Below are 18556 nucleotides of genomic sequence, written 5' to 3' on the forward strand. Positions count from 1 at the left end.
ATCCTATAAACCAGTACTTCAAATTTGAAAATCGGTTCAGATATAGCTATAGCTTTCATATATATGTTTCATCCGTTTTGGGGTTTAAGTCCCTCACATGCGTAACATGTACTCCAGAAGAATGATCTTTAGTACCGGACATCAGATACTGCTAGAAAATACCTCTGCCAAAATTTATAAAGATCGGTTCAGATTTGGATATAGGTCACATATATATCCTCAATATAATCTTTCTCCAAGTGATACCATGCACTCTATAGCGAACTATGACTGCTCTAAAGCTAAAAATTGATAGGTGGTATAATCTACTTGAAAGAAATTTTTTTGTTACGGGAGCTCTACTAAGTTGTAGGGTATCATATAGTCGGTCCCGCTTGACTTTTGACTTTTTCTTTTTGGTTTTGAAAATAGTCCTTAAAAATGCTCATTCATAATCATTTTCCTAACGATTTCTCTAAGGGAAAATCCTTGAAAGATTCCTTTCTTTTTAAAGGGTTCATTTCTTCCAAATGAAAAAAATGCTTTCAAAAACCAAATTTAGGAAAAAAACTATAAAAGCAGGCTTGGCATGGGGAAGGGTCTTCCAAACCATATTAATTTGAAAATAATCTTTAAAGATGAAAGACTTTTAAATCAATTTTTGGGAAGAAATGTTTCCTATGAATACTTTTCTTAAATAAATGGTTCTTAATAGCTCTTTAGATTTCTCCAAGATACGCCTCCTAATATTAAGATACCATTCCTTGATAAAGTTTCATAAATAACATCACTACCATCTCTTGTCAACGTAACAACAACTACACCAAATACCTGCACGATGTGTGTCCATCATATTTTTACGGATATTTCTGATATTTTGAGGTCTGGTGACGATTTGTTCGAATCTTGTACTAACAGTCCTTAATTGAATTTACTTCCATGAACATTTTCACCAGTCCTTTCTGATATTTTGGTGGTGAATTTTGGATAAATGAATTGGCTACGGTGGGAATTTTAAATCCCTTGTTGATTGAGTCATACCTAAAAAATATGATAGGTTTATTTGTCGGACATTTTTATGTATGTCAAGATATTACCATTTCAACCTTATGCCAAGCATCTTCTTAAACCAGGAATGTCCTTCAAAAGTCTTCCATGGAACGTTTTATTTTTTACTTGGACGATATAAATCGCTATTGTTATTGCAAAAAATTCCGACTTATTCTTCCACCAGCACACAAAGACCTTCTGCATCTCCCATAATCAATGTCCTTTTACATACAACAATCACATATTTGATCCCTCTTTCTTCTTTTTTGATAAACTATAAAAAAAAAACAGAATAAAATATATATTAAAAACACTGTTATATTTTAGATCAGCTGTTGATCAGCAATTAGTTTTAAAATATAATAAATGTAATTATAAAAATTTTAATTTAAAAATAGTCTATCCATATTTTTGTAAATTAAAACAACAAAAAATTTGAATACATATTTTTTTGCAAAACAAAAAGAAAAAAAAACAAAAGAATTTTGAAATTAATTTAGATAATATGGACCTAGGCTATATATTTAGAAGACAAAAAATGTAAATTTACATAAAAAACCAATGTGTCAAAAACAACAAACATAAAAAACCAGAAAGTGCCTTTCAATAAAAAAAATCATAAAAGTTTTGTTATTTGTAAAAATAACATTTGAAAAAAATTGTACTTTGTTTTATTTGAGTTTGGTTTGGTTGTGGGGTAAGTATGAATCTTAAATTGGCAAAATATTTTAAATCATAGAACTGGTTCCTGACTCAAGGGGAGACAATTGTCCACATACTTTGAGAGTGCAACGACATAGATTCCATTAACATTAATAACTCTTATTGGAAGGATATAGCTTTTATAACAACCTCAATACTATGTTTCTTATCTTTCGCAACAGATATCCATGGATAATACAATGCCAATGTTCGATTATTTGACTTCTGTTTTGATATTTTGACTTCTGTTTTGATTATTCAAATTGTTGACCCTCTATGGAGTAGGTTCCGAAGGAATGGGCCAATATTGTCCATTTCGTATTTCGCTTTCTTTCAGCGTTTTGTTTCTCAAAATCCTACCAGAAGAAATGGCCCGATCTCCACCATCTTTATAACAGATTTTGTGTTGGTGGAAATAATGAGATGTGCTAAGTCTGAATGGAATCGGAAGTTATTTTCGTGTTTTATGAGCTTCATGGACATTTAAAATCATAAGGAGCGGACCGATATATACCATCTTCACACCAGACCTTGGGTTAATAAAAATATTGCGATGAGTGTAATTTAAAGAGAACCGGATGCTTATTTCGGATTTTAAGATCATTTTGCTTATTCAAAACATAAGCCGTTATGAGGGAATTACCAGAAGGAATGGTCCGATCTCTACCATACTTTTAATTGATCTTGTGTTGATGGAAATATTGAGATGTGCCAAATCTGAATGGAATCGGATGTTAGTTTCGTGTTTTATGAGCTTCATGAATATTCAAAATTTTTCCCCTTTTGTGGGGGAGATACTAGAAGCAGTGAACCGATAAATTCCATTTTCACACCAAACCTTGGGTTAATAAAAATATTGTGATGTTTCCAAGTTGAAGACAACCGGACTTTTATACCACATTTTATAAGAGTTATTATTCAAATTGTTTACCCTTTGGGGGAGGTACTTGATAGAGTGAACAGATATTTTCCATTTTCACACCTGACTTAGCACTGATGCAAATATTAGAATTTGCAAAGTTCGAGCAAAATCGGACTATCCTTTCTCTTTCTGTGCAGTAAATTATTTTCTTTGCCAATGTTGTTGGAGGTACCAGAAGGAGTTGACCGATATTGTCCATCTCCGAACTCGATCTAAGTTTGATAATAATATTACGATGTACCAAGTTTGGAGCAAATCGGATACTCCCTTCCAGAGTTATCGGGCGATCGGGCGCATCTGCCAGACAGACAGACGATGGACGGACGGATGGACATCAGTAGATCGACTCCAAATGTCCTAAAGCGGATTTGGTCCAAAGAGACCTAGGGTCTAAAACCGTTATTTCAATGAGGCATGTTTTGGCCGTATCAAACTATATATACCCTCTCCAGCCATAGGCCTGAGGGTATAAAAATACATTAGACTTTTTTTGAATTTCTCAAAAGTATAAATATGTTTCTTACCTCTTTGATTTGGAGTACACTCCGTTCAATGTATATCCAAATGTAGGCATCCACAATCAGGAAGATGGAAAAGGTTCACTTGATCCGACACAAAAGCTGAGAGACATAGGATGTCGTCTATTCGAACGACTCTTTGTTACCCATACCACATTTACACACATACATTTTTTCACAACAAACGGGTCCATGATCCGGAAACATTTAGTTTACATTGACTATAGATTAAGTTCTACTTGCACTCCATTCTTTAACATTTCAACACTTTCAACAACAAACTATTTATAAACGCGCAAAATTTGGGCTTCTATTATCAACTGTCAATTGCCGCGGCATTGCCAGATAAAAATTTTACATGTTATAAAATGGCTTGCCAGATTTGCCCTTTATTGTTTTTTTTCCACTACACCATGCATGGTAATGGAAAATGTATTCAAAAATCAATTGCAAAAAAAGGAATAAAAGTGGTTAACAATGTTTGTGAAGGTAAATTATCATTGTGGGGCAGAATAAAATCGCTGTGCTGGATTCCTATCCCTTTTAATTATTGCAGTATTGCCAGTTTGAAATAAAATACATTAAGAAAATGAGATGCCATATTTACTTTCTCTGATATTCTCAATCACACCATGGTAATGGTAACGACTAATTTGTGTCAAACGTCAATAATCAGGCGGGAAACATGTTTTATATTAAAAACAAAACATTAAAATCAATTTAAAGTTAACATATTGGTCCATGGTAAATTTAGAAAAATTAGCAGCAAGTGTTGACATGTTGTTTATGGTAATATAAGTGTACATTTTACAACCAAATTCTCAATAAAGTTCAACAATATTGAAAACGAACAAACAACATGATTTTTCTGAATGAATATTTCTTTACATCCAAGCAATTTTCTACATGCCGTCAAACTCATAAGACACATTTTTGGTAAGTTAAGAATAATTAATTAATTAATACACCATGTTCGACGTTTGTTATGCCAATAGATGCAAATTTAGTTAATCTCAACTTATTTTTATACCCTCTACCATAGTATGGAGGGTGTATAAAGTTAGTCATTCCGTATGTAACAGCTCGAAATATACATTTTAGACCCCACAAAGTACATATATTCTTGATCAGCATAAAATTCTATGTCTATTTAGCGACGTCCGTCCGTCTATGGAAATCACTCTAGCTTCTGAACGAAATGAAGTAGGTTGACAAAATTTTACTTAAATGTATATTATGTCTACAGGAATTTTGGTATTGAAAATGGGCCACCTAGGTCCACGTTTTGGTATAGCCCCCACATAATGTACCTCCCTATTTTCTGTATTTTGGTAATTAAGCGAGATTATTCACCGGAATTGTTTTAAATTTGGGATTTGAAGTTAGTAATGGATAATACAGCCTATGACAGAAAATTGTCTGTGTAGGTCCACGTTTTGATATAGCCCCCTTTAACGGTACCTCCCTATATTCTGTATTTTGGTGATTTAAGCGACATTAATCAATTGTTTCAAATTTGGTATTTTATGTTCGTAATGGATACTACAGCCTATGAAAGAAAATTGTCCGCACAGGTCCACGTCTTCGTATAGCCCCATATAACGGCACCTCCCGATATTCGGTATTTTGCTATTATTTTTGTTTCGCATTTAAATATTGTAATAGCGTATGACAAAAGTGGCCTATGCGGGTCCACGTCGTCGTATACATCCTAATATAACGGCTATATTCGGCTTTTAAAAATTTTAACAGAATTTTTATCGGGTTTTATTTTTTTTGAAAATTGCCAAAATCGTTCCAAATAGAGGAGCGTATTCAAAAATGAGTTAGTGAATTGCACTACAGGTGGCCACTCCTTCCGCTACTTTAAAAAAAAGAACATTTATTTTATGTTGTCAATTTTTTTCAATATTTTATTTGTTTCACAAAATTGGACAATAATAGGATTTCTTTATTCCAATGAATTCAGAATATCTTATAAATAAGAAATATATTGAATGAATGCAGAAAGAAAAAAACAAACAAAATAAAATCTCCAATGGAAATAAATATTAATAGAATTAGGTGGCTTGTGAAGCGTATAATTTTAAAGGAAATTATGCTGTATGACGACCGGGACTAGATACTATATTCAATGGCTTACATATTATATAAAAAAAGAAGATAAACAAGAAAATATCTTTGATTTGTTGTTGTTGTTGTGGTTGTTTCTTTTTTTGTTTACTTTTCTTGATTCAATGAATTTATGAATTCCTCCAACTTTTCTTGAATTTGTCTTACTTTTACTAAAAAAAGGGGGGCGAGAGAAAATATACATTAACTTCAATTGCATTTTGAAGAATTTTATTCTAACTTACTTAATTCTTCGGCTAGAGTAACACGCTTGCCCGTCAACAAATGGGCCTTCTTCTCTTCATCTTCACTGAACTCATCGAGAACTTCTTTGATTTCTTTGTCCAGTCTCCGAGCCTCACGATTTATCACCTGTTGACGCAGGGCATTGGCGGTAACACGTATAACTTGTTGAATACGCCAGAATAATACAACATCATTGCAATTTATCTGTTTTTTTTTTTTTTTTTAATAAAAAAAAGAAATATTTGATTTGGAAGTCTAGGAATGGAATATAGAAAAAAAACTTACATCACAATCTGTTCCTTGTTGGCTATACAAATAATAGGCCTTACGGCAGTCATTTGCTCTTTGCAGGGCTTGTTTGAGGAAGTGTCTGCAATGGCGCAAAACAATAAAAAAGCAAATAAAAAATTTTAAAATTTCGTCAAAAATTTCGGATTGAAAAATATTGTTTTTATACACTACTCGATACATAGTATGGAGGGTATATTAAGTTCGTCATTCCGTTTGTAACTCATCGAAGATGATTTAGCCATGTCCGTCTGTTCGCCTCTTGTAATCACACTAGAGTCAAAACGATTAAAGATATGAAGCTAAAATTTTGCACCGATTTGTCTTCTGTCTCCAGGCAGGTTAAGTTCGAAGATGCGCTATATCGGTCCACGATATCGTATAGGCCCCATATAATGGTACCCTGATATTCGGCATTTTGATGGGTTTAGAGACATTTTTTATGGAATTGTTCGAAATTCTACATAAGGAGTTCTCTGTGAGTACTTTACCATCTGAATGAGAACCGTCTATATAGATCCACGATATCGTATAGCGCCCGATTTACGGTATTCTAATGATTTAAGTCACATTTTTCAATGGAATTGTCTGAAAATTCACACAAGGAGTTCTTCGTGACTACTTTACACCCTGAAAAAGAATTGTCTACATAGGTCCACGATATCGTATATCCCCATATAATTGTACCTCACGATATTCGGTATTTTGATGATTTAAGTCACATTTTTCAATGGAATTGTCTGAAAATGAACACAAAGAGTTAACTTCGTATAGTTTACCCTCTGGGAGAGAATTGTTTAGGTATAGCCCCCATACAACGGTACCCCCGATATTCGGTATTTTCATGATTTAAGTGACATGTTTCAATGGAATTGTCTGTAAATCCACACAAGGAGTTCTTTCTGAGTACTTTACCCCTAAAAGAGAACTGTCTATATAGGTCCACGATATCGTATAGGCCCCATACAACGGTACCTCCCAATATTCGGTATTTTGCTAATTTCAGCCACATTTTTCAATGAAATTGTCTGAAAATCCGCACAAGGAGTTTTTTCTGAGAACTTCACCCCGTGAAGAGAATTACCTATATAGGTCTACGTTTTAGTGTAGCACCCATATAACGCTAGCCCAAGATATTCGCTATTTCCAGGGTTTCGGCGACATTATTCACCAGAATTGCGTCAAATTTCGTATTTGAAGTTCGTAATGGGTACTACAACCTATGACGGAAAATTGTCTATGCAGGTCCACGCCTTAGTATAGCCCCCATACTAGGGTACCTCCCTTTATTTGGTATTTTGAAGATATTAGCGACATTATTCGCCGGAATTGTTCCGAATTATGTATTTGAAGTTCGGAATCGTTACTACAGCTTATGACAAAAAATTACTTATCCAGCCCCACGTCTTCGTATAGCCCTCCTATATATAGGTTTTCATTTTTGTGGTATTTTTCTATGGATTTTTTTTTTAATTTTCAAGTTCCTTCCGAATGGTGGAGGGTATAAAAAGCTGTTTTTCTACTAGTTAAGATCTAGAAAATCGAAAAATGTAGAATTTATGAGAATTATCGGAAAGAACATTTTGGATTTAAAACAAGTAAGCAAAGGCTACAGTCGAGCGGGGCCGACCGTTGAATACCCTACAACACTATAATAAACCATACAGTTTATATAGGCGAAATACTCGACAGAATTCCACAAGAAATTGTGACAAACAATTAAAGAAAACCATCAGGTTTCGTTCTCTAATTTTCGAATAATAGCAACTTAAACGAATTTGCTCATTTCCAATTTATTGAAAGATGTTGCACGTAAATGGTCTTCCTAGATCTGGAACCAATATTTCCCAAAGACCTATAATCTCTCATAAGTGGCAAAATATTAACATTTATTATTGGTTTTTGACTGAAACGCATCTATATGAGATACAGACATTTGACTATATTCTTCAACGAAATAGTCAGAAGTGCATCTTTCCTGTATTTGTGAATTCTCCAAAAAGTCACTGAAATGGACATTTTCGTATTTTGTCTAGAAAAGTTGGCAAACTATTTCACACATTAAATATTTTTGGATGGCCATCCGAAACTGCTTGGCTTTGGCAATGTGCGGTAACCCCAATTCAATTGTGCGTGAGGATCGGGGTATAATTACGACCTGCCGACAATTTTGCAGTTTTTTGGTCCATTTCAACCCCTAAATATATGGCGATCATCTCCAAAAAGAGTAGGCTTCTATTCTGACCCTCATCTTATCCCCATGCAAAATTTCGTAAGCATCGGGCCATAAATGCGATCTGTATATGATATCCTGATATCCTAACTACTTAGTATTGTTAGCTGTAGAAATATTACCAAATGTTTAATTCAAAATGAAAATATGCAAAAAATATGACAAAATGGAAAAAATATGAGAAAATTTTACAAAATCAATATTTTCATCTTTAGAGAGATATTTTTATGCATTTTTTTAGACGTTTTTCTTCGCCGGGATTTAAAATATTCGCGGTTTAATGAAAAATTTTGCATTTTTTCAACACAAAAGATATGGTCTATTTTACCCGCTAAATATTATCCGATGACCACCCAAATTGGTAGGCTTCTTCCCCGTCCTAAACTCTAGCTACAAGCGAAGTTCCGCGTCGATTGGTCTTTAATTGCAACCTGTATAGCTACTGCAAAATCCGACATTTTTTCAGTTTTTGGTCCATTTCGACCCCTAAATATTATGCGATCATCTCCAAAAGATATAGGGTTCTATTCTGACCCTAACCTCCATTCTAAATTTCGTGAAGATCGGGCCATAATTGCAACCTGTAGAGTGATTACAAATTAACATAAACAGACGGACAGACGGACGGACGGACATACATAGCTAGATCGACTCAACTCGGCGAGATAGGAAGATCCATATATACTTTCCTATGTGGGAAATCAATATTTCGAGGTGTTACATAATTTTTGGCCCAATCAAACTTATAATACCCCCAACACATAGTGTTGTAGGGTATAAATATTGTTCTAGGACTTTTAAATCAGGAATGTTTTTGCGATACCTGAAATCTTTAAACTTCGCCCAAACACCTTTTTTTAGAAGTTTCTCTTCGAATCTCTGATTTTTAGGAATATTTTTTCTCAAGGACTTTTATGGTATATTTATGTTAAAGCTTTTTCCCGGGTTAATCTCCTTTATGAGAATTTTTCGACGTTTATGCTATGGAATTTAATTTAAATCGAACTTAATTCTTATTTGTTTACCTTCTGTAAACTGGGAACCAGGTTTGTCTGATATAATCCGTATCTACTTCAATATTTTCTCTTTGCAGGTTTTTGCGTACCGTGGTCAGTTCGTCGTACGACAATGTGGGCATATGTTTCTAAAATTGCAAGCAAATTAAATAACTTAAAACTCTCTCTCTCTCTCTCTCTCTCTCTCTCTCTCTTAGAATCCAAAACTTACATCATCATTTTTAAGTATTTTATCCAATTCATTTTTAACATAACGTCTTTTATTTTGATCTTCTGTCAGTGATTTCCAGTGAGTGATTCTTGTAAATTGTCCAGGTCCAAACATTTCACTGAGGGTCTCTTCGGTTTGAGCCAATTTCGCCTTGACTGAGGTCTCTAAAAACTTCACCGCCTGATCCCATTCGCTTTTGTCGTGTACAAAACGATCTTCCAGAGTATTTAATTGGATTACGCGTAACATATCTATGGCCTTGTCTTCCCATGAATGACGACGTATCGACTCATCGACAACGGCAGCTTTGAGATTATCGAAAATATCATCATGATCTGGCGATTTCTTTGCCTTTTCCATGAGGGTTATAAATTCTTTTTGCAGTGTTTCCCAACCTAGAAAGGAAGCAAGATATTTTAGAGGGATTTAGTACAGGGTAAGATAAAAAAAACTGCAACAAAGTCAAACGCCATAATTTTTACATTTTCTTTTTTTAATTTTATTGAATGAAAATTGTCGGGAATAGCATCAAATTTTAGGATAAGTTTAGATTTGTTCGATTTGGCCACCATTGGCAAGAATTATGGCCTTCAAACGGCCAATAAAGCCGTCACACGCTGCCCCCTGTTGCTCTGCGGTATTTTGGCCCATTCCCGGCGAAGCCCTTTCTTGAGCTGATCGACACTTTGGTATTTTTTAGTGCCAACCTTACTTTCCAAAATACCCCAGACACAATAGCCCAACGGATTAGTATCAGGAGATTTTGATGGCCAATGTGTGCTGGAAATGAAGCGAGGAGCCTAATTTTGTAACCATTCTTAGGTGGCGCGTGCTGAGTGCGATGGTTGTTGTTGTAGCAGTAGTACATGCAAGCGTTTGCGTTCTGCTAATCTGGTTCCAGCTCCAGGTCTAAAAATTCGGCTACTTTAATGGGTTGTAGCCAGAGATCTTCTGCAGTGAGTTGGGTAGGTTTGACTGTGCAATTAAAGAGGTGCAGCGTATTGTGCGGGCCTGTATCACACGCCGGGCAGGCATCACGCACATCTTCATCAATTCGTGGCCAATACGAATTGAGACGACTACACCATCCTGAACGTAATTGCACCAAAACTACCCTGGTTTGTCTAGGCAGCTGACGTTCTTCAACTGCAATGGAAGGGGGGGTCGCACTCCGAGGACGGCATTCATTTTATAACTGCTAATAACATCCGCGACTGCATCGGTATGAATGTCACTCAGACCTGCCTTATAGGCTTCTTGATCTAGAGGTTCTCTCTTGTAGCGTTGAACCTCCCTCTCTAGGTCATGCAGGTCCTTCCTGACACGCCTGGGTGGGGGAGATTTATCCACCATATGATGGTTGGGATGACTCTCAGGATAAAACCCAAGCAGGTACTGCAACGAAAGCATTTGATTATGCTGACGCAAGGGAAGAACTTTCGCCTCCTCATGTAAATGGTCCACTGAGTACATGTAGATGTTTGTACATGAGTGCGATGGTGCTGAGTCCTGTTGGAATGTCGAAGCTCTGCGGCCAAAATATTTGCATGCCCAAGGCTTTAATACACCCTCCAGAATATTTTCGCGTTAATATTCGGCATTTAGTCTGATGCCACAATTGATTAATACGAGCGGAGAACGGCCATCGGCTGTTAAGGCGGCCCACACCATCACCATGGCCGGCGCTTGAGTTCTGGTGGCCAACCGAAGGTGCACATTTTCAGCTGACCTCTTTGGCAAGTAAACGCGATAATTTTGTTTGTTTACAAACTGCTGAACAACGAATGTTTTCTCATCGGAGAAAATCAAATTCGGCAGTTCGCCACTTTCGGCCAAGCGAAGCAACTCTTTAGCTCTTTTGAGTCTATTTTCTTACACTTTTTGGAATTTCAATGGCTTTACCCCGAGCTCATTTTTCAATATTTGCCGAATGGAATGTTGCGATATGTTCAGCTCACGAGCCATTTTTTTGGCCACTGCGACGCGGGTATCTGACGCGGGCTTTTGAGACTATTTTCTTTCCGGTGCGGTGTAAGTTCTTGCACTTTTTGGGAATTCAATAGCTTTACTCTGAGCTTATTTTTCAATATTTGCCGAATGGAAAATTGCGATATGTTCAGCTCTCGTGCCATTTTTCAGTCACTGCGACGTGGGTTTCTGACGCCGGCTTTTGAGTCTATCATCTTTCAGTTGCGGTGTAAGTTCTTGCACTTTTTGGACTTTTAATGGCTTTACCCCGAGCTCATTTTTTCAATGTTTGACGAATTGAATATTGCGATATATTCAGCTCACGAGCCATTTTTCAGTCACTGCTACGCGTTTCTGACACGAACTTTTGAGTCTATTTTCTTTCCGTTGAGGTGTAAGTTCTTGCACTTTTTGGAAATTAAATGGCTTTACCCCGAGCTCATTTTTCAATATTTGCCGAATGGAATATTGTGATATATTCAGCTCCTGAGCCATTTTTCGGCAATTGCGTCGCAGGTTCCTGACGCGGGCTCTTGAGTCTATTTTTTTTTTTTGATGCGGTGTAAGTTCTTGCAGTTTTTTGGAATTTCAATGGCATTACCTAGAGCTAATTTTTCAATATTTGCCGAATGGAATATTGTGATATGTTTAGCTCACGAGCCATTTTCTGGCCACTGCGATGCGGGTTTCGAACAAGTCGCTTCTTTACTTTTCAAACCATTTCTGCTAATGTTGTTGTTTTCTTCCGTCCACTTCCTTGACGGCGGCCTACGCTGCCAGTATCCGCACGGTAATGAGCGATGGTACGAGACACAAAAGATTTATTCACATTTAAATGCTGGAGTGCTCTGACGATAGCCACTTGTGGTTTGTCCAGCCAAATATAAAGAAATCACACTGTCAGAATAATTTTAACAGCTGTCGGACGAGTGGCTTAGAAATGACAACAGTCTGAAGTTGGTTGCAGTTTTTTTCATCTCACCCTGTATATATATATATTTTTTTACAATTATGTTACTTACCGGCTTCCACAGATTTGGCTGGCAAGGCTTGTTCCGCCCATTGTCTCAGTTTAATATCCACCATGGTATTGAAGGAATCTTTGAAAACCAAGAATTTGAATATTAGTATTAGCAAAATTTCACAACGAAAAAGCCACAAATAAAATTGAAATGATAATGTAAATGAAATGAAGCAATGGGTGGGTACAAAGTTGGGAATAGAATGCTTTCAATTTTTGTTCCAAAACATAAATGTTAAAGAGTTTATATCAAATAAGGGTAATATTAGAGATTAACATGCCAAAAATTAAATTAATTTTTGAATTTTTCTAGTCTTTAGTGTTTTGAAGAAGAATAAGAATATAAGGTAATTTTGAGGCATGCCAAATCATTGATGAAGAATAAAAGCTATTTGGTTATTCAAATACTAGGGTGGTTATAAAAATAATTGTATACAATTTTATATAATTCCATTAAGTAAACAAATCCATTTACAGAAATTTTGAAATCAATCTTTTGATATCGGTTAAATTGGTTCTGTGATATGAAATCATTATCTTTGTGCTATGTTAGATCTGAGGCTAAATGGATTTGTTACATTTAACTCCACATACCATTAGAATATATACAGACATTTACATATTTATGTACATATAAAAATTCGCAGAGCTATACTAAACCTTAAACTCCTAAAAAAATCTAAGCGGGGAAAAACTTCCCAGTTTTTCAAAAATAAAACATAAACACTTCTTGCTTTGGAAACATAAAAACAAAAACATTTGCTGGGCCGAACACAACAAACAAACAAACAACAAAATGATACAAGAATCAAAGAGCGCGCAACTTGAAATAATGTTTCTCTGAATCCTAGTTTGGCAAACAAAACTAACTTAAAAATAAACGGTTATAATATTACTTTGAGAACCTGACTGAGCCGCCGGCAGATAAATATTCTCGAAAACATAATTCGATAATTTGTCCCACAGTTTATCGTTCAGGGCTTCTTCCCATTTTTTGGCTGAAATTTGTGATAGCGTTACAACTTCATCGAGTATTTCACCCTTGGCCTTGTCGAACAGCTCATCGCGGCCGGATTCACGTAGTCTGGAAGAGAAAAATGAAACATTTTTTTAAAACCTAAAAATAGGGACAATGAAAAAAATCCCTACCTTGGGAAGTTATTTTTCCATTCGGTTTCCAAATTAAAACGTGTAGCCTTAAAGGCGTCAGCTTGTTGTTCTATGGTTTCGCGTACCATTTTCCAAAAGCGATCGGAAACGGCTAAACTAAGATTGCGGCTGGTTACCTGATGGGGCATTATAACACCACGACGTCTGTGGAAGTCAGAGAGGAATGAGTTTAATTTTTATAATTAATATGAATTGAAAATGAGTTAACAAACTCACTGGAATAATTTGGAGTTCTTAAAGAAGTCCTCTTCATATTGCCTAATGGCTTCTATACTGTCATCTTTGCGTCCTCGGCCCGTGACCACAGCATAATAACCCAAGGCTTTCATGGGGAATAGTTTTCCCGAGAGAATTTTGCGAATCTAGAAAGAAATAAAAAATTAAAGTAATTTTATTTGACCAATATCCGAATGAATATAAAATTCCAAAAATATATTTTTAATCTGCCACCGATCCTCAATTGCTGCATATACAGGGTGAGATAAAAAAAAACGCCATAATTTTTACATATTTTTTTAATTTTAGTAAATGAAAGCAAAAAATGTCGGAAATAGCATCAAGTTTAGATTTGTTCGAATTGGTCACCTTTGGCACGAATTATGTCCTTGAAACCGTTACACCCTGCCCGAATGTTGCTCCGCGGTATTTTGGTCTATTCCCGGCGAAGCACTTGCTTGAAGTGATCGACACTTTGGTATTTTTTAATGAACCTTGCTTTCCAAAATACTCCAGACACAATAGACCAAGGGATTGGTATCCGGAGATTTTGATGGCCATTGTGCGCTAGAAATGAAGCGAGGAACATCATTTTATAACCATTCTTGGGTAGCGCGTTCTGTGTGCGATGGTGCTGAGTCCTGTTGGAATGTCCAAAGTCTGCGGCCAAAATATTTGCGTGCCCAAGGCTTTAATAGACCCTCCAGAATATTTTCGCGATAATATTCGTAATTTATTCTGATGCCTTGGTCGATTAATACGAGCGGAGAGCGACCATCGGCTGTTATGGCGGCCCACACCATCATCATGGCCCTTTAGGCTTGAGTTCTGGTGGTCAACCGAAGGTACAAATTTTCAGCTGACCTCTTTGGCAAGTAAACACGATCATTTTTACTGGACAACGAACAAACCGCTGGACAACGAATGTTTTTTCATCGGAGAAAACCAAATTCGGCAGTTCACCACTTTCGGCCAAGCGAAGCAACTCTAGCTCTTTTGAGTCTGTTTTCTTTCTGTTGCGGTGTAAGTTGTTGCACTTTTTGGAATTTCAATGGCTTTACCCCGAGCTCATTTGTCAATATTTGCCGAATGGAATATTGCGATATGTTCAGCTCACGAGCCACTTTTCGGTCACTGCGACGCGGATTTCGATGAAGTCACATTTCAAGTGGCTTAGAAATGACAGCAGTCTAAAGTTGGTTGCAGTTTTTTTCATCTCACCCTGTATAAGGTCGGTCAGTATAGCCCATTTGACAACTAGTTTCAGGATTTTTTTCTTATGGCAGTTTTTTAAGGATTTCTAAACGTTTGAACAAATCTTCAAACCTAGATATATGTATGGAGTTTTTTGTCAGAGCCACATCTGGATTTTCCTTGATTTTTTTCGCAGACCAACAGAATGGAGATTTTCGCTATGTTATACACATTTTTTTGCACTTACCCTATCCGGATCGGCCAATTCCTCAGCTAAATCCACTTTTGTAAGTACGAAGATGGTGCGACGTCCCAATGGATCACACTGCATTACTAAATCGGTGACATTACTGCGTTCTGCATCAACGGAGCCATCCTGTATGCACAGAATTATGGCATTTGGATTGCTCATATAATGTTTGGTCATTTGATGTATCGAATCTTTGGTATCTGATGCCATATCCACGGTCATGGTCTACAAAGAAAATCCATCAACATTAAAAAACAAAAAGCAATAACGAAAAATCAATCGCAACTTACCGAAATAATGCCGGGCAAATCAACCAAGACCATGCGTTGTAGACCGGGACCCTTAACGGTCATTGATATAACCTCATTGCTGACAGTTTTACCGCCACGCACAGAGGCTCGCATGCGAAACTCAACCTCTCGACGTAGCTCAGCCAAATCGGATTCTTTGGTTAAATCATATTCACGTTCTGAATCACGGAATTGTGCCACATGATAGGGGCCCTCGGCTAGAGTAACCTTAACTGGGGCTCGGGTCATCATTTCACCACTGCCGCGGGGAAATATACGGGCCTTTGCAATCGACTCCAATACTGATGTTTTGCCACTACTTTGATCGCCCACAACCACAACACGTGGCAAATGATCAGCCATCGAATAACTGGTATCATAACCCGACAATTCATCCAACACCTCTGAATACATATCTATGAGAGATTTTTTGATTTTCTTGGTGCCTGTCTTTTTCTGTTGTTTCAGTATGAGGAATTGTTGGCGCAGCTCACGATTTTCCTTTTCCATTTTTTCCAATTCTTTTTGATATTTTATTTGGACATTCATTATTTCCGTTTGCAATGTTTCCACTTGGGATTGTAGAGTTTCTGGAAAACAAAAATACCAAAATTATTATCAAATTTCTCTTTGGAAATAATAATTTTAAGGCTTACCATACTTTCTGCGACTATCATCTTGAGACAGACTCAATGCAGCAACTGTGGTCTTGGCTTTCAAATCATCCTTGGCTAAAACGTAAAGACATAAACGTATATTCCATTATAAAACAGAGCAAAACTTAGTACAAAAATAGAGGAGCAAGCAACAACATCTCTCACTTTAAATTCAAAAAACAAAACATCTATATTTGTACTAAATATATATAAATCAATCAATTTTATAGAATACAAATAACGTACGTTCGACATTAGCCACCACTTGATAATCGGCTGCTTCGATGGCATCATCCAAACGACTATCAAACCATTTCCTCCATTCGTTTACCTTGTCCTCTCCGAGTTGTTTCAAACGTGGATCTATATGTGAAAACACAAAACCCTTATTGTAAGTTAGGTTTTTGGTTTTAGTTGGGGGGTGGGGGGTTAGTTTATGATTTAATGTAGATTGTAGTGAAAGCGTGATTACAATGGCAAGGTGTTAACTCAAAACAATGTAAAATTCTACACAGAAAGACTAATAATGACAAAATTATTTAGAACATAAAAAGTGAATCAAATGCAAATTTGTTAAATACTCTCGGCATTTTAAAGTCCTTACGAAATTTATCTTCAATTATGGTTTCAATGGTAATTAAAAAAAACTACCATGTAATCCTGTCTTTGCTTAACACAAATATTCTTAAAAAATTAATTGAGGAATGGTGGCCCGAGAAAATCAATTCTAAAATATAAAAATGTCAGCTGGTATTTAAAAGAAAATTAAAAATCAAACCCATATTCCGAGTCCAACATTCCTCGAAAAATGTGTCTGAAAATGTCACATATGGAGGTGTGAACGGATTTTACAAAAACTGTCCTTTAAGATCCACTGTTGTGAGGTAGGATTGTGTTTGAAAATAGGCTTAAAACACGATTCAGATATAGGAACAATCCGAGGCTTTTTTAATATTTGTAAAAAACAGAAAAATGTTTAGAGAAAGTTTTGCACCCTACTGGAATACCAAATTTGCGAATAACAGCCTATAGGGTTACAGAATATGGCCAAGTTCTTCAAAACGTCTAAAGCCATGGCTTAAAATAAATCGAACCTAAGATATGTGTTGGATATCTGATATGGTGTTTGCTCTTTTTGTGAATAACAACATATGACTAATGAAAAACATTTAGGAAATAAATTGTATTAGCATTTAAAGTGAGAGATAGAAGTCCTTTCCAATATTATATATATTTCCAATATTATATCAATTTTACTACCACATTATTTTGCAATCATCTCAACACTTACCAATTTCAATAACATCCTTAACGGCACCACCAATTTCAATTAATGTCTTTGAAAATTGACTCCATTTTTCACCCTGAGGCAAGGCTTCTTCTAGCCATTTTAGATCGGGTAAGCCATCTTTCCAGTCTTCATATTTCTAAAACAATAACAAATATTATATAACTTTCAATAAATCAAATCAAACTAATTTCCCAAACCACAACGTACCTTATTTAGAGTCATGCCACCACCGATGGCTCCACCCAACAGCAAATAACGTAGTTTCAATGCACCACGTAGTATACGCACAACAACCATGCCGTAACCACGATTTGGTGGTATGGTCCAGGCCTTTGGACCGTGCGGTGCTAGAAAATCATGACGATAGTAATGATGCTTGCCGCCGTTGCCATGACCTTGCTGTTGCTGATTGCTGCTAGCACCGCCATAACGATAATTCAATGTGGAGTACTGTGAATTGGTTGAAACCACAATTTTATGACACAAATAATTCACCCGTTTTGTTGTGTCGCTAAAAAAAATCGCAAAAGAATAAATGAAAGTGACAGTATTTTCTATTGAAAATAAAAACATTTGTTGTTTCCCTTTAATGTCAAGCGAACGGATGATTCAATTGAGCACATAGAATAAGCAAGAGATGAGAAGAATGCAAAAAAGAAAGAACTTTTTTGCCAAAAATTCTGTTGGGGGACAACGCCAATTTCTTTCATAACTCCCCACAGTCAAAGCTAAGAAAATTCTTTCAACTTACCGGTGTGCAATATGTTTTGTGGCCCTTAACATGCTGTATTTTGTTTGTCAAGCAGTTGTTCCTTAATATCCTTGCAAGCTTCCAATGGTCTGCTATTGTATTTCCAGTGTGACACAATGTTTTTTTATTTAGGAAAAAATTATTTTCCCAGCAACGACGGTCGGTGATGACATGAGATCAAAAGTCTTGTTCTTGTTCTTGACAATTGACATTTAAAAAAAGGGGATATATAGATCGACTTTGAACTTGTCGACATAGATGAACGACGGCGGCGAAAAATTGCATTTCAAAGTACCAGAGAGAAAAAGAAAGATAGATGCATTAAAATAAAAACTTTGTATATTTATTCTTACTCAATTTCATTCATATATTAAGAAGATAAATAGTATCTTCAGAGCTGTGCATTAAGTACATAAGAAGCTTGAAGTCATGGCTAGGCATATTTTGTGACATTTCACAAAGGACATTAATA

The 18556-nt window shown here is 36.1% G+C and overlaps 1 protein-coding gene across 4 annotated transcripts; it reads right to left on the reverse strand.

The window, feature by feature from the left end:
- Positions 1-5052: 5052 nt before the first annotated feature.
- LOC101893625 (dynamin-like 120 kDa protein, mitochondrial) lies at positions 5053-18298 on the reverse strand. Of its 4 annotated transcripts, none has more exons than XM_005177041.4 (16): positions 18085-18298; positions 17541-17844; positions 17334-17469; positions 16289-16405; positions 16043-16117; positions 15387-15976; positions 15094-15321; positions 13653-13798; positions 13416-13580; positions 13172-13350; positions 12268-12345; positions 9278-9672; positions 9076-9194; positions 5815-5899; positions 5529-5733; positions 5053-5456 (listed from the first exon to the last, which is right to left on the reverse strand). In XM_005177041.4, exons 1-16 carry the CDS (start codon positions 18114-18116, stop codon positions 5392-5394), a joined length of 2919 nt encoding a protein of 972 aa, XP_005177098.1. In that variant the 5' UTR covers positions 18117-18298; the 3' UTR covers positions 5053-5391. The 4 variants fall into 4 exon arrangements, with proteins under 4 accessions (XP_005177098.1, XP_005177099.1, XP_005177100.1 ...); XM_005177042.4 differs by having other exon boundaries at positions 13163-13350; XM_005177043.4 differs by lacking the exon at positions 16289-16405.
- Positions 18299-18556: the final 258 nt, after the last annotated feature.

This window comes from Musca domestica, unplaced genomic scaffold (assembly GCF_030504385.1).
Source record: "Musca domestica strain aabys unplaced genomic scaffold, Musca_domestica.polishedcontigs.V.1.1 8, whole genome shotgun sequence".
Classification (NCBI taxonomy): domain Eukaryota; kingdom Metazoa; phylum Arthropoda; class Insecta; order Diptera; family Muscidae; genus Musca; species Musca domestica.

Coding starts and splice junctions, on each gene's coding strand:
- LOC101893625 (XM_005177042.4), bottom strand. CDS start 18,116: ATGTTAAGGGCCACAAAACATATTGCACACCG. Junction 17,470..17,540: donor GTGGCATGACTCTAAATAAG/GTACGTTGTGGT, acceptor TTATTGTTTTAG/AAATATGAAGACTGGAAAGA. Junction 16,118..16,288: donor AGTGGTGGCTAATGTCGAAC/GTACGTTATTTG, acceptor TTTACGTTTTAG/CCAAGGATGATTTGAAAGCC.